The 15,789-nt window shown below is 36.9% G+C and overlaps 1 protein-coding gene across 1 annotated transcript; it reads right to left on the bottom strand.

Annotated features, from left to right (window-relative positions):
* Positions 1-10,830: 10,830 nt before the first annotated feature.
* On the bottom strand, positions 10,831-15,281 carry LOC113334413 (membrin-11-like). Its single transcript, XM_026580673.1, has 5 exons — positions 15,074-15,281; positions 14,042-14,326; positions 13,050-13,170; positions 12,258-12,407; positions 10,831-11,496 (listed from the first exon to the last, which is right to left on the bottom strand). Exons 2-5 carry the CDS (start codon positions 14,284-14,286, stop codon positions 11,335-11,337), a joined length of 678 nt encoding a protein of 225 aa, XP_026436458.1. The 5' UTR covers positions 14,287-14,326; positions 15,074-15,281; the 3' UTR covers positions 10,831-11,334.
* Positions 15,282-15,789: the final 508 nt, after the last annotated feature.

Raw genomic sequence — 15,789 nt, 5'->3', positions numbered from 1 at the left:
GTGTGAGATTGGTTAGGGCTCAAATACATTCCAGTCCGAAGTTAACTTGGAGTAGGCTAGTGTCTGTAACGGCTTTATACAGTGTTGTCTTCAAATCTGGACTAGGTCCCGAGGGTTTTCTGCATTTGCGGTTTCCTCGTTAACAAAACTTCTGGTGTCTGTGTTATTTCTTTTCCGCATATTATATTTGTTTATTTAATTGAAATATACAAGTTGTGCGTAAGTTCACTCAATTGTGAATCCAACCTTTGGTTGTTGATTAAATTGATTGACACTTGGATATTGGTTTTTGATACCGTCCAAGTTATTTCTATATTCAACAGGGATCGCAAATTCCTATTTGTTTGATTGCAGATTGAATTGTGAAATTGAGATATAACTCTTTGATATACTTTTCTTAAGATTGAGTCTGATTGTCTAGTTGATTCTCTTGAAAATATATTGGAGTTAGTCCATACAGATTGCTAAGAAAAATATCGGGTGTGGTTGTCAGACCCCCGCCTTTTCAGTTATGAATCTTTTGCCGCGCAACAATTGGCCTACTATTCAGACTTATACTTTCGATTTTCCTTATTAAGGAAAGCTTTATATAGTCATATTAAAAAATACCCATTTATGAATTCAGCACGCATAATAGTTAGTGTTATATCGGAACTTTCTATTATACCAGCTCTAACGGACCCGAAATTACGTCTTCAGCGTTAAGACGCAGGCCAAAACTCCCCGATGCGTCATTCAGAATGCAGTGACCATGTCGTAAAGCTTCACTTATTACTAGGAAAATGCACATATATTTTCCTTACCAAACATGCTTTGCAAGCATGACGCTTTAAACGTGGTTTACATACCTACCTCAGCATTTTTCCAATTTACCTTTGTTTTGCAAAGGGTGTAAGGTCATCAAGGTTAATATTGTACATCACTGATTTCTGAGTCCTAATATGGCATAGCTCATACTTGCACATATGCCATTGCAATCCTTTTTCCCAACTTCCTCGATACGTTTTGGCAAGGAGCTGATTTCTTGCACTTATCTTTCTTATGTCAAGGATACATCATCTGAGGTCTTTTTTTCGTTCCTTACGTCATTCTTATGATGTGAGTGGATTATAAAATCTCCCCTTCCAAGCTTCCCTAACTTGTATACATGTTAGCTTCCTTTCCTGGCCATGCATAATCGCAATTGGTGCATGTGTATCTCGTGTATCTTGGCAGTGTAAATGCGAGGGTACCAAGTACACCATTAACTTTTCTATTCAACAACATGTATGGAAAAAACCTAATATGATTGCAAGTAGACCAACTTAATGATCCTTGACAATATGTGTATATAGTTGTATCTCAATCTTTTCACAATCATAAAGTTTAGACAATGGAGTCCATGAACCTGATGTTAAGAAGAGTACTTGGAAAGTCTCAAAAATCAATATCCAAGATTAATTTATTCGTATCCAAATAATCCAAACAGAATTCTGCGAAATTTAAAACTTGTTATTAATCATTCAAGATACGAATTCTACAAGAACAAGTTTCGTAATCGATCATAACTAATATGGATGTATCTACTAAAATTGATTACGTACTACTTAAGTAAATCCTACAATAAAGATAAACAATATAATGCGGAAAAAGGAAAAAACATAAGACACCAGAGATTTTGTTAACGAGGTAACCGCAATAGTAGAAAACCCCCGGGACCTTGTCCAGATTTGAACACCAAAATGTATTAAGCCGCTACAGACACTAGCATACCATCAGATTTCGTAGTTATGTAGTTGAGACTGAATTCACCCTCCAAGAGATTCAGTTATAGTCGCTCTCCTTGCATCTCTTGAAAGTTTCAAGGCTCTACGCAATCGATTCCCTTAGATAACGTCCTTTACATCATAAGAGTTGCTTCAGCCTAAGTGAAGACTTTTGATACCAATTTGCCTCTAACAGGTAATACTATTTGATTTCCCTTTAGATCGAAGATCAAGGCTTGGAAATATATTTGCAATACACAAAGCTAGCAAAACTAAAAAATCCAGAACACTTACACTCACTTAGCTGTGAAGTCTGGATTCTTAACCACTCTCAAGAAAAATCGTGAACTAATCAATTAAAAATAGTTTCCCGATACTTATCTTGAGGAATCACAAAGTCTGAGACCAAAATAACTTTGTAATTTCTATTTATCTTTCCTAAAAGAGATTACGAAAACCTCGATAACAGAAATACAAGATTGGGATACGCGAACTTTCAAAATAAAAATTGTCAGACTTGGCTTCACAAATCCCCAAGTAAATACTTTCAGTAATAGACTTAATTATGTTTCTCAGAGAAAACTTAGGTCAATAGAGGACGACTCTAGATATTAAATAGGACACAAAGTGTCGGGCATTGAATCCCTCGGTTGAATGGGTGTCTCTATCTATAGATGTTCAAGACTGAGGGTTGCTCAGAATTCAAGCGAAGATAACTTGACAATCAAGCAAACACTTTCTCTGTTTAGATGAAACTCTAATTAGGGTTTCAAGTAAGCATGTGAGAAGTTTGTATTGAAATGTCATAAAAGAATATACACAATGTTTCGGGTACGTGAACCGTGTATAAGGATAGTTCTTGTCAAATATGCCTCTCGAACTAGTAAGCAATATCGTGTTCATTTAAACACTTAAAATTTTAATCATGATCCACAAACAGGCGTTTTAGTGATCATAGATGTCTTAAAAAGTAAGTCCTTGAGCATCGTCTAATATTTTCTGGGACCGTTGGTGAAACGGTTCATGAATTATCAGGATCCTCACGAATTCAGGGTGCTATGGTTCGTGAACCGTTCAGGAACTCGTGAACTCCGATGTCAACAGTTCGTGAACTAGATTGCAAACTGTTGGCCTTTCACCAATTTCATATCACCACAGTTCGTGAACCGGGTTGGTGAACTGTCCATTCAGAACCTTGCGGTTGCGAACTGATTCACCAACCTTCATATGCTTTAAACATCGGATATCAATGGTTTGTGAAGTGGTTCTCCAACCTTCCCTAAGTCCAAATTATGTAAGTTCTAAAACAATCTCTTTGATGCTTGAAACCTTCCCATTTCCTATAGATATTGAAAACGTGGGGGTATAACCACCACAACCAATATTTCGTTTGGAAATATGTATGGAGTAAACTCCAATATAATTCTGAGAGCACCAACTTAAAAGTGAGACTCAATCAAGAAATATATCAAATAGCTTTATTTCTTTCTCAATACAATCAGTAAATCAACTAGATAGAAATCCGTGAGACTGATTGATATGAGAATAACTTGGATGGTACCAAAGGTTAAGGTTGCACAAGGGCCGGTATGGTCCGATTTTCTTATGAAACCGGTCCCTGTACCTGGTGTTTGCCAGTACCTAATTTTGAGGACCGGTACCTGTACATGTACCTGGACTTGTATCTGTACCTGTAAGACCGGTCCGGTACAAGTTCGGTACCGTTTTTTTGGGGAAATCCAAGATTCAGGGAGCACTTTGTTCTTGGGGATCAACATCAAAAGGTCATTGGTACTAACAATATACAAATTGATTCCTTAACTGAATTTTACAAATTCAACATTGAGATTATCATTGAGACCATCAGTTTCCCTGTTAACCAATACCACAATCCACAAACGAATAAAACTAAATAAATCCCAAATTGATTTATTATGAAAACAAAAAATAACTAGAAAATTGCACATAAATATGGATAAAAGGAGAGAAGATGCCAAAACTGAATCCACTAAGTAAACCTCGCTTTATTCCCCGTCTTCTTAGGCCATTACACTTGTTTTGGTACAAGTTAATTACCTTCCCTTGCGCGGAAAATGAATTAACTGTTTTAATATTCCCGACGGCATCTGAAACAACTTGACTTGCTTCTTCTTACATCACCTGCATGTTGCAATCATGAAACTATAGTTCGTTAAACGATTGAAGAAAAGATGTATGTTGAAGATGGATCTGCGGATGATGTTTCGACAATGAAAAAAGAAAAGTAGAAAAAAGACCTAAAAGTCAAACCAAAATCTGATCTTTTTTCATCAAATTAGTAAATCGGATAGATACAGATAAAGGGTTTGAATCATAAACTTGAAAATCAGATCATATTGAATGGATTCATAGCGGAAACCAGAAGAGGTATGAAGATTGGGGATTTCTCTGATAGAGAAAAATTAAAAAGAATGAGAAAAGAAGAAGAAAATCTATAAAATGAAAAACAAATCGAGTTTTTCTTATAAAATGTTATTACCAAACCTAGAATGGCGAGTAAGATCAATCTATAAAATTTTCATCAATGTCTCCTATTAATCGGGAATTTCAGGACGGTCCAAGCCGATACTCCCCAAGAACCGAGTATTTGTACCAGTTTACACCGGTTCCAGTATTTCAATCCCGATCCCTGTACCGGTTGCACCGGTTCCGTCCCGAGTTTTCCGGTTCTGGTCTTGTACACCGGTTCCAGACCGGTTCTTATGCAGCCCTACCAAATTAAACACTAGTTCCTAAGTGTCAATCAAGTTTTATCCAACAAACAAGGTCGGATTTATCAACTGTGATTGAACTACGCACAACTTGTGATATTTCAATTATATAAACAAATATAATACATAAAATAGATAACACAGGCACCAGAAATTTTGTTAACGAGGAAACCGCAAATGCAGAAAAACCCCGGGACCTAGTCCAGATTTGAACACCACATTGTATTAAGCCGCTATAAACTCTATCCCACTACAAGTTAACTTCGTACTGGAATGTAGTTGATCCCTAACCAAGTCTCACATTGATTAAGGTACAATCGCGTTCCTTACGCCTCTTGAATCCCAACACGTGATTCCCTTAGCTGATCTCACCCACAACTAAGAGTTGATACGACCCAAAGTTGAAGACTTATAAACAAATCTGTCTCCCACAGATATGTCTATTTTGGTTTTGTTTTCGTCTTTAGATAAATCAAGGTGGACATGAAACTCAACTAATAATCCGGTTTTATACTCCCAAAAAGCAGCCTAGAAATATTAGTCACCTCAAAATAACCTAACTGATTAAGAGAAGAAGTTATTGTGGAATCACAAGAGCCTGAGATGAAGAACTGTTGTGATTACTTTTTATATCTTACCTATCGGAGATGATTCTCGAGTAAATATTATAGAAGATAAAAATCAATATGATAGAACAAGTAAGATCAGAATACGCAACTATAGAGAAAGTAGTTGGATCTGGCTTCACGAATCCCAAATGAAGTCTTCAAGTTATTAAACTAATAATGGTTTTGGAAAACCTAGGTTAATGGAGAATCGACTATAGTTGGCAACTAGGACACACGAGTGTGTTGGGATTAGGTTTCCCAGATGCTAGAGTTCTCCTTTATATATTCTTTCAAATAAGGCTTACAATCAAAGCTAAGAAATGTTAGTTACAAAGCGATTGATATTCACCATTAGATAAACTCCTGATTTAAGATTCAAGCTAAGTCTGCTTAGAAATTAAGCAATCAATTTCCACCATTAGATGGTATTAACTTGATACACACAAATGAAATATTCATATATTTATATATAGATGAACCGTACCCAAACGTGTATATCTTGTTGGCCCAATAATAGTTAACCGAAGTTAGCCACATGAACACTTATAGTTTCAAATATGATGGTCAATCAATCATGATAGATAATCAAATGAATCTAAATGTGTTTCAAGAGAGTTTTTCAAATGTTTACTATCTCATAGAAATATATATGAACCATTTGAAACAAAATTGGTTTGGTTTGTAATTGTGCAAAGTACTTATAAAAGAACCAATTCATGAAGATAATGCCACGGTTTGGAAAACAATTTCGCATACCTTATTTCATTAAAGTTCAAGGGACTTTAGTTCACAAACAGAGTTCGCAAACGAACCTGAGTTCATGAGTATGTATTTCATACTTACCGATTTTAGAACCTAACCATTGTGTTCGCAAAAAGAATACACAAACAACAGTTCCGGACTTTGGCCTTGTCATGCCGTTCACAAACAGAGTACGCGAATAACAGCTCCGGACTCAGCCTTGTCTAGACGTTTGCAAACAGAGTACGCGAACAACAGCTCCGGACCTTTTCACAGATAAACCCGTTCGCAAACATAGTTCACAAACAAGAGTTCCGGGCCTGAACTAGAACTTCACAGTGCACAGTGCACATACAAAGTATACATACTGTGTTATATCCAGGCATTGGTAGTCGTTCTAATCTCTCATTTAATTATTGAAACATCCTTAGAAGACGACAATGGTAATCTTACACATACGACTAGCTTAAAGTAATTTTCAAGTGATTAATCAATCAATACGAAACTTCCCAAGTTGACATCAAATGATTGTCTCACACAAATCATATAAGATGTTCAAGGTAATTGTCACATGATCATCTTGACTTAATATTTAATTTCCAACAAATGAATTGTCTACAATTAAACTCGTCAAGTAGATGATGAACTTTAGCTAAAGCTAAAAGCTTCCAACATGTATTTCGAGAAATTGATAAAGGATATAAACTCGGCTCGAAATTTTAATTGTGTAATGTAAAAGTCTATATAGTTATACGACTTAGTCTCTTTAGAAGATAGAATATGATAGACTTCAGAGTGATACATAAGTTTTAGTCTCCACATACCTTTTGTTGATGAAGTTCCTCCAAGCTCTTCAGTAGATCTTCTTCTTCAATTGGTGAATGCTGTGAAGTCTAAATCTCAACTACACACTTCTATCCTGATCCGAGAGATAGCTATAAGTAGACTAAAAATCAAGTATATAGTTTTGATCAACTAAACTTGACAAACAAGCTTGTAATAGAAACGCTTGCGAGTTCGACCTATCAGTTGTCTAACGGATATAAATACCATTGCTTGGGAAAACTCAGATGATCCACAAACATTAGTTCTTGAACAATAAATTGTTTTGAGCTAAGATTGCTAAGGACCAATGAACATCCATTTCTTGAATCATATTTCGAGATGTTTAACAAGACGAGCTTGACTCAAAATTTCTTCTGTGTAATAAATCTACTATAAGTCATATGACATAGTCTCATAAAGATAAAAAGGTAAAGCTTGTGAGTAAGTAGAATAGTTTAGTCGTCACCTATGTTGTAAAATGCGCCATACCCGCTCTCCTAGGTGCTCTAGGCGCAAGAGTCACCCAAGGGGCCCCTAGACAATAAAACGCCCAAGACGCCAAGTATGAGCAAATTTTGTATTTTCTAATTTTTCCTCTGGGTGCCTAGGCGCTAGGCGAAGGTCCTGGCGCCTCGCCTCGCCTAATGCCTAATACAACATAGGTCTTCATGTACCTTGTTAATGAAGTTGTCCAAATGTATTTTTCGATATTACTCTTCGAGGGTGATGTTTGATACTCAACTACCAACTTATATACCTAATCCGCGACTTGACTTAGTAGACTATAAATCAAGATGTAGTTTTGTTCATCTAACATTGACAACAAGCTTGAGATAACAAAATTTGTGAGTTCGATCGAGAAGTGCTCTAACAAATAAGATGTATGCGCATCCAAGAAATAGATTGAAACTACCTAATCAAGTATGACAACAATTATCTTTCGCATCATATATGCTTCACCGGTTAAGATTTATAGCTTAAGGATGCATCTCCGCTTATTGCACCGTCGACCAACACCTCCTCCATATATACGTCGTATTAGTGGATGTTTGCTATAGGTCAAGCCCACCTGCTTTTGCGACAACGAATTACGGATGATGGACCATTATGATGCAATTTATCTCTTGCCCGACATCCTACTGTCGTGATGCACCTTAACGCCGCAGTTTCTATTTTGGGCCAACATGCCCTGCACCCGCAACACAATCTTGAAATGAAACTCATCCATTCAAATGACACATCATGCATCATGCGAAAAGTGCGCGTATTAGACAAGTGCCTTTGAAGCTTATGCCTTAGCATGGTGTGGAGCTTGCATCGTATCAAGTTTTATGATGAGCTAGTAGAGCTTAGGTTACATGAAGCCATCCAGAGCGCGCTCATGGAGTTCAAGTTTGATATAGTCTGTTGGGACGTGTTCGGGAGACTTGGCGTGAGGTATTCATGCCTGATAGTGTCTCTTGCATGAAACTATTAAATACTTTTGGTTTAGCTAGAGTATCTTGTAGGGATGTGCCATACCTAGTCATGAATAATATTCGTTACTCGGTATATCGTGTGTGGGTGTTAATAGGAGTCGAGTACGAGATTGGGGATGCACAAAAGATAAATGTATCGCGTACGGATGCTACTAGGAAAGGATTGAGGCGGACATGACTAGTGTGTCGTGTGCGTATGTTACTAGGATTCTTTCATAAGGCCCATGCGAGACTAGTCTCGCTCATGCTCATGGAACCAACCGTGGGATGTGTCATTAAGGCTCGAGTAGGCATGACTTATGTGTCTCGCACAGATGTTATGCTAGGAGCCGTGCTAAGGACTTGGTCTTGAGAGACCACGAATTGATTCTTGTTTATGTTTAAGAGAAGGCGAACAGAGCCTTCATCGGATGCTTGTTCGTGAGAGGCTAATTTCAGTCAACAAGGGCACGGACAGTTTAAGCTTCTGACATTGGGCCTTTCGTGAGAGGCTAATTACCTCATGTTGAATGATTTGGGCCTTTGGTCTCTCGCTTGTTCGAATCCCCAAATCATTCAACATGAGGTAATCTCTCGCTTAAATTATTTTTAATTTCGTTTTAGATTCGTTTCAGTTGATTTGACAGTCGAATTTAGGTTAAATATCCGGCTACAAATAGGGTTGTTAAAACAGCAAACTCATGCTCTGCAAAAGAGGATGTTGGGAGGGTTTTCTTTGTTACCTTTTTTAATTTTGTTTTTGGGATTTTCATTCTGCATTTACTTATTCAAGGATGACATTTGAAGATGAGGAGCAGTTGTATCCAGATAATCCAGACAATAGACCCGGACTGATGGTAAAAGACATGAAGATGAAAAACAATAGACATGGACTGAGGGTAGAAGATATGAAGATGATGGAGGATTGGACTTCTTTTTTTTGTTCTATCCCAGTTCCTTTGCTGCGTATAGAGATATCGGCAAGATGTTGACGGCATGTGAGAAGATCGGCTTGAACATAATAGGTGCACCATTCATAAATGCATTTCTTACTTCCATGCTCTTTGATTTTCCGTGCATCGTCAATGATTCGATCTTTTATCTGTCGAGCATTCTGAATTCTTATTTATTTGATTTTGTTTGTGTTTCTAGGGATGAGACTAATGTGTGCAACAAGAAAATTTCTTACTGCACATTTCGGCAGGGATGGTAGAAACCCTTGTCCCGGTGAATCTCTTCCGTTACATCTTACTCCCTATCCATTCATTGCTATGGTATTGGAAGGTGACGACGCTATTTATAAGCTCTTCAGCTTACATCAGAAACGTCAGTAACGAAACCACTTCCCTTCTGGGTGCCTGGCAACTAATGTTCTTGACCACATTATTATCTCCTGTTTCGATCAGAATGTATCAAATCTACTGGAACCTGCAGATAGTACTATTAAGTATAGAGCGCTACAATTTTGTGTAAAAATTTGGTGAAGTTGAATTTTACTCTGACCCAAGGATGACTTGAACATTTTGTGTAACAGGTTCAAACTCCAAGCTTATAGCAGTTGTTCATGCATAAGTGCACTAGATTATGAATTGTGGTTTGGTATTGATTCTCACAACTGGAAAAAAGAAGTAAAGGCAAGTATTTGGCATGTGCATTCCCTGATGACATTGTTTCTGGCCCAACAGTCCATTTTCTGAAAAACTGGATGGAAACGGAGCCCGGTTTTACCCCTGAACCGTAAGTTGCCGGTTCTAGTTATGAAATACAGTTTCTATTTTTCGGAGAGTTGGTTTTTGTCTTTACTGTTCTGTTTTCTAATCTCCGTTTATTCTTTCAGGAATTTTCTAGACAATTTCTACGAGGAAGATCTAACATTCGTCCTAATCAGGCCTTTGGCTTTCCAAAAGCGATGCGTAGGTGAACTGGTATCCATTATTGAGCGTAATTCCTCGTACTCAAAAGGTTTGCAAATGTCTGATTTTATCTAGTTTATCGTGTGTCTATGTTGATGATGTCATATTTAAAAATTTAGTCGACCATTTCATTTATACAGTACTTTTTATGTTAGGGTTAAAGCTGGTAAGAAAGTCCGAAGTTCTTCACAGTGAAGCATGGCTTGCTAATTGTTGTTCCTCAAGTGAAATCAATGAAGATGAATATGGTATAGCCATGCTTGTACGTTATATTACCCCTGAGAGGATACAAATAGTGAACAATGGAGATGGTCGCATATGCACTGACAACGATACTAAGAAGATAGAAATTTGCAGGTAAATACATTTTACCTTCTTGGAGGTCCAGCTCTTGTTTGTAAACAGAAAAGTCTTTCTGTGAATCAAATAAATTTTGTATCAGCAGATACTGTTGGTTCACTACCTGCCTGTATTGCTGATTTTCCTGTGGATGCTAATAAAATTGTTTGCTTTTGGCAGCAACTTGATTTACCTAGGCAAGCCAGGTGACAAGGGTATAATTGGTGATTTTTTCAAATTTGGCGCTGTTTCCTGGGTGGATCTCACTAGTGGTAGTAACTGTGGCGGTTATTTTGCGGCAACCTTGTCGAGCCTCCAGTTTTAAGAGTACTAAGCAAGACGTGCCATATATATTCCACAGGATCAGGAGATCCGTCTGTTGTTACTAATGCAAGGAAAAATGCAAATTTTCAGCCTTATAAACTCGACATAAATCAATCAAATTATCAGAGTTTGAAAATTGGAACCGGAGTTTGTTAGTATGTTATAATTGCTATTATTCCATGGTGGAGAACAAGTAAAGATGCCAAACCCCAAATAGTCACAGGACAAATGCAAGGAATGCTACTGGCTAATTTTAGGTGTCATATTCTTTTTCTCCTATTGCATCTGCAACCTTTGCACGTGCTATATATAAACACGTATACATACGGTTACGGAGGAGTGTTGCTATTTCTTTTTCTCTCTATGCATAGTTCTGACGCTGAAGTTTTAAATTTAACGACAGATTTCTTTCTGCTCTTCCAGCTGTGTAAACCAAATTTCCACCCCTGGAGGGGTTTTTTCATGGGGAACCCACTACCCAGTAAGCTTAGGAAGTACAACACTAAAATATGAAATCTATCATTTTGCCTTGCCTAGCCCATTATAACTCCCAAAGTTCAATCAAGAAATGTGGAAACAGATCCAGAGATAGACACCACGCGATCGATTTGAGTCGGGATAGTTTATATAGATCAGTGTGCCCACTTCCAAAACAAATAAACAATGATGACAGTTAGTATCATTCCTGAGTATGCGATCCATTTGTCCACGCGATGCCGCCTCTCTACAAGCTTCAATACCGAGTTTGAGAGTCCCACCGTGTTAAGGATATCTAATGCTTTCCGCTGTGCCCTCTGCACATCAAATAACAATATGTTTTTAAATATTTCTTTAAGACCAAGTTCTTTAATCGTAGTGCAAAATGGATGGGCAGACAACAGGATAGATAACAATCAAAATAGATATGCCAAAAATGCAGGTTCTAAAACACTTAAATTCAGCAGCCGTACATTTCCAAACCTCTGCAATCAAGTGTATGCTCAACGGAAAGTGAGACCTATATATTGAACTTAGTTTTTTTGATAAAAATTACATCTGGGATCCCTAAATGACCTGAGAGAAGAAAGCAATGTTTACAATGGACACAAAAATCAGTGAAACAGGGCCTCAGTTGTTAGGCCGGAAAGCAGGATCCAAATTTCCACTGGACAAAGCCCATGTAAAACCGGAGAGGGTTAGGTTCTGCAGTCTACGAGCTACATCTTGAACTTTAAGCAAGGAAAACAATTCCAAAGTATGCCATTGTGTTAAATTTTTTTGTTTGGTTAACTCTTAACCTTGGTGGGTATCTATGTACGCATACATGTAGCTTTCATCTGCAACCTCCAACTTTATGGTGGATGTTAAAAACATAAATCTCACTAGATTAACTTCCAATCCTTCAACTCAAGATTAAAATATAATTGACCAAGTCAACTAAAGAGATCATTAAGCTGTGAAGTCAACCCTAAGACCTCTAACTAGAGCTTTGGTTTTGATCATAACAAAATTAATGCCTAGAAATACCATATCATGCTGAATATATCAGATATGAGCAAAGAGATAACATGGTTACCTTCAAGCGATCCCTCTGTTCTGCATATTTAGAAAGAATTGCCACACCAGCGGAATAAGCTTCCTCAAGCATCAAGGATGAGTTACGAGCTGATTGCAGCGCCTGTGTATCGTCGTCAAAGATTCTCATGACATGAGAAGAGTCCCCATTCTATAAGACCGAGAAAACCATCAGTGGCGTCCAAAGGATCATATATAACTTCAGCGAAAAGAATCAAAAGATATATAGCCCGGCTAATGACAGAGTTTGCACTCAGGCCAAGATCTTATGATCAAACTAGACCCCAACAAGAAAAAACAACCAAACAATGAAAGTAAGAAAACTAAAGATGGCTCAATAAGAACACAAGTTTTATTCCAAAAGACCCTTACAATGTTACATTCAAGTTTACACTACCCTAGGTGTTATAACTCTATTCTTTGTATTCTGCACTAAACATTTCTGCAAACAGAAACTCTCTTCCTCTACATGCACCAACTAACGAATTTGTATAGACTAGAAGATCCTTCCTACATCTGCAATTTTTACAGCAGTAGCTAAACTAAGAACTTTTTGTATAAGTAATTCCAAGTAAAGTTAGCCTCTAGTTTCCCACTAGTAATAGAAACCTAAAACCGACTATATGATTGCCTTAAGAAGATAATCCTACATATAAAAGAGTACCTGATAATGGGTCTTTTGATGGCAGTTATATCTTGGATCATACAAAAAAAAAAAAAAAAAAAACTGAACCAGATTATATAGAAACCTACTGTAACTAGCTACAAAAATTAAATAGAATCATTTACATACAGCTCTTTCTAGCAGTTCTGCCCTTTCCTTAGCTTCTGTCGTACGTTTCTGATTGCGAAGGAAGTGTTTATCCAAGCTGTCCTTCAGTGAATCAGCCTCTTCAGCTATCTGCTCGACTTTTCTGTATGATAGAATACGAAGTATATTAGTACCAAATCACAATTAGAGTTAATATTATCAGCAGCAATTTCATAACTATGACTCTATGTATAATATATACTACACCAGCATAAAAGACACTCCAATTATGGAGGTTTCTCATACAAATAGCCTCGAGCTATGTCAACACCTCTAGTTTTATCGATAATCTTGTCAGACTATTCCACAAAGAACAGAACCTGCACTAAACTACCAAAATATCTTAATTTCTCACCTAATCTTGTTTGCTTGCTTCCACGGTTACATCTGGAAGCAACTACGAGTACAAAAGATAACTTAATTCACATGATTTAACTTCTGCACATTTGCATAGTTCCTTTTTAGGTGAGGGCATCAAGTAACGAATGACAATGCCTCAACAAGTTGCTTGTATTCAATCGTAATGTCGAGCTCCAAGAGCCAACACTCGAGATAATTTAACCGAAAGATTATAAAGGGTTGCTTGTACGATGGATAGCAAAATCCTAGAACAGTTACACTCATTTATATCAAAGGTAAAATTAGTAAATACTTGCATGGTGAGAAACAGCAAATTGTAATTTCCCGAACAATCTTTGGCAAACCCCAAGACAGCAACATACATAGACCCACCAACAAAAGAAAGAGGCTATTTTATTGAGAGGAAAAAAAAGAGTCCAGAAAATGCACAAAACAGCGGACTAAATGATAGTGAATCACTCAGAAATTCTGTAGGTCATCAACATATGAAGCATCAAAAGTGGGTAAACATTCCTAAAGTCAAAAGCGGAAAAACTACTGTGAAGCATGGATTAAGAATTTAACCAATAAATGATTGTTCCAGATTTAAAAGAAGGACTTAGACATAGGATCACCTCTTCCAAAGATCTCGTTGTTGCTTTGAAGCAAATGATCTCCAAAGACGATCCATATCAACACAAAGAGAATGGATCTGGGATATATCCCTTTTGATAGAGAAGGAGAGCTCGGGAGAATCAATGCCGCTTGGTGATGAAAACTCCAACTGTTCAAGCCTCTCTAATTCACCTCTTATTCTCATCGACAACTTCTTAGAATTGTGATACTTTTCTGACAGTGTACCTCCTCCTTCCATAGCCATGTCTGTAACTTGGTCCTATTGCACTTGTACTATATAAATCCTACAAAACATCAAATGTAAGATATCTATAATTGAATAGATCTAAATACGTAATAATAACGGAACAGATTATTAACAACATCTATGTGAACTGCTAATGAAAATCCCTGAGGCCCTGCTTGGTAAGCAGCCTTCAATCTTCATTCCTAAATTCCAAAGACATCCCCTACAAGGATCATCCAATTACAAAAAGTGCCATTGCATGTTCATGCCACCGTCTCCATGTATATTATCCAAAACCATTTCTAAGCAAATGTCCCATTAAAGTCCACAGACTTCTTCATCGATCAATTTTGCCATTTCATACAAAGACAAGAGAACATGGTTTATCCTCAAGAGCTGTTTTTTAATGAAACTATATGAATCCTAAATCCATGTGCAGGTGCTCTACGCTAGTAGTCTATTAACTTAGCCATCCCATCTTATTGGGTCTCAGAATATGAAAAAGAACCTCTACCTACAAGAAAAACCATCTAAACTGAAAAAAAGGAAGTTATTGATATTGAAATTGAGAAGAAAGTGCCAAACAGCTGAACATTTCAAGACATTACATAATTCCAAGTCAATATAAATAAGAAATACAACAATCAGAGAGTCAAAACCCTCTATTTTTAATTATATTAGGTTTCAGATTACAATTCAATAACATTTTCTCAAAGTTTTTTTAGGGCTCAATAATCCACACTTTTTGTAAAATTCAATACATGTAAGAAACAGAAATCGAAGAGAAAAGAAACTTTGAGATTACCTTTCAGAGTGATTCAAATAGGAGGAGGCTCAGGAGAAATTGGTGAAATGAGGCTCAGGAGAAATTGGTGAAATTCTATAAGTGAAAAAAATCTCAGCGATCTCTTCTAGATTAAGTTAGCTTTTCCTCTCTCGCATCCGATCTCATAAAATTTGATTTTCTCCTCTCGCTGCTGGTACTTTTTATTCGTCTTTTAATTTAATTTTCGTCATTTTTATGTTTTTTGTATATACTTTTTGTTCAGCTTATTGGAAGAAGGCTATTATTGGGGCGTCACATTTCATTAGAGGGCGTCATCTAACAGGACAAAAACGGGTCATTCATAAGTAATTTCAAAAATCCCTTATCTCAACTGATTTTATAATGACCAAACAACCCTTATTTAGTTAATTTTAATTTTTAGATAATAATTAAATTAATGAGTTTTGTTATATACTTGATGAATTCTGGGACAAAGTTTTTGTGGGAAGAAAAACTAGAGAGAAGAAAAAAAATCTAGATTTTTCCACTTACTGCTCATGTTACGGTTGGGTTGAAGCTTCGTTCCCAACCGTAATCTGTACTTACAGTTAGGTTTGGATAAACCTGGACGTAACTCGATACGGTTGGAAAAATTAGTCAATAAACAGGCCGTAAAGTCAACTTCTACGGTTGAAATTAATTCAAATCTGGACGTAAAACTACACGAAATCAAAATTTACGGTTGGAATTAATCC

This window comes from Papaver somniferum, unplaced genomic scaffold (assembly GCF_003573695.1).
Source record: "Papaver somniferum cultivar HN1 unplaced genomic scaffold, ASM357369v1 unplaced-scaffold_137, whole genome shotgun sequence".
Taxonomy (NCBI): domain Eukaryota; kingdom Viridiplantae; phylum Streptophyta; class Magnoliopsida; order Ranunculales; family Papaveraceae; genus Papaver; species Papaver somniferum.
The sequence above is the reverse complement of the archived record's forward strand: the minus strand, read 5'-3'. Positions and strand labels throughout refer to the sequence as shown.

Bases quoted from the DNA above. Each gene is read 5' to 3' on its own strand.
- LOC113334413 (XM_026580673.1), bottom strand. From the start codon at position 14,286: ATGGCTATGGAAGGAGGAGGTACACTGTCAGAAAAGTATCACAATTCT. The intron at 12,408-13,049 runs GTATGTAAATGA...TCGGTCTTATAG, and splicing joins CAGAACTGCTAGAAAGAGCT to AATGGGGACTCTTCTCATGT. The intron at 11,497-12,257 runs GTAACCATGTTA...TTTGATGTGCAG, and splicing joins AACAGAGGGATCGCTTGAAG to AGGGCACAGCGGAAAGCATT.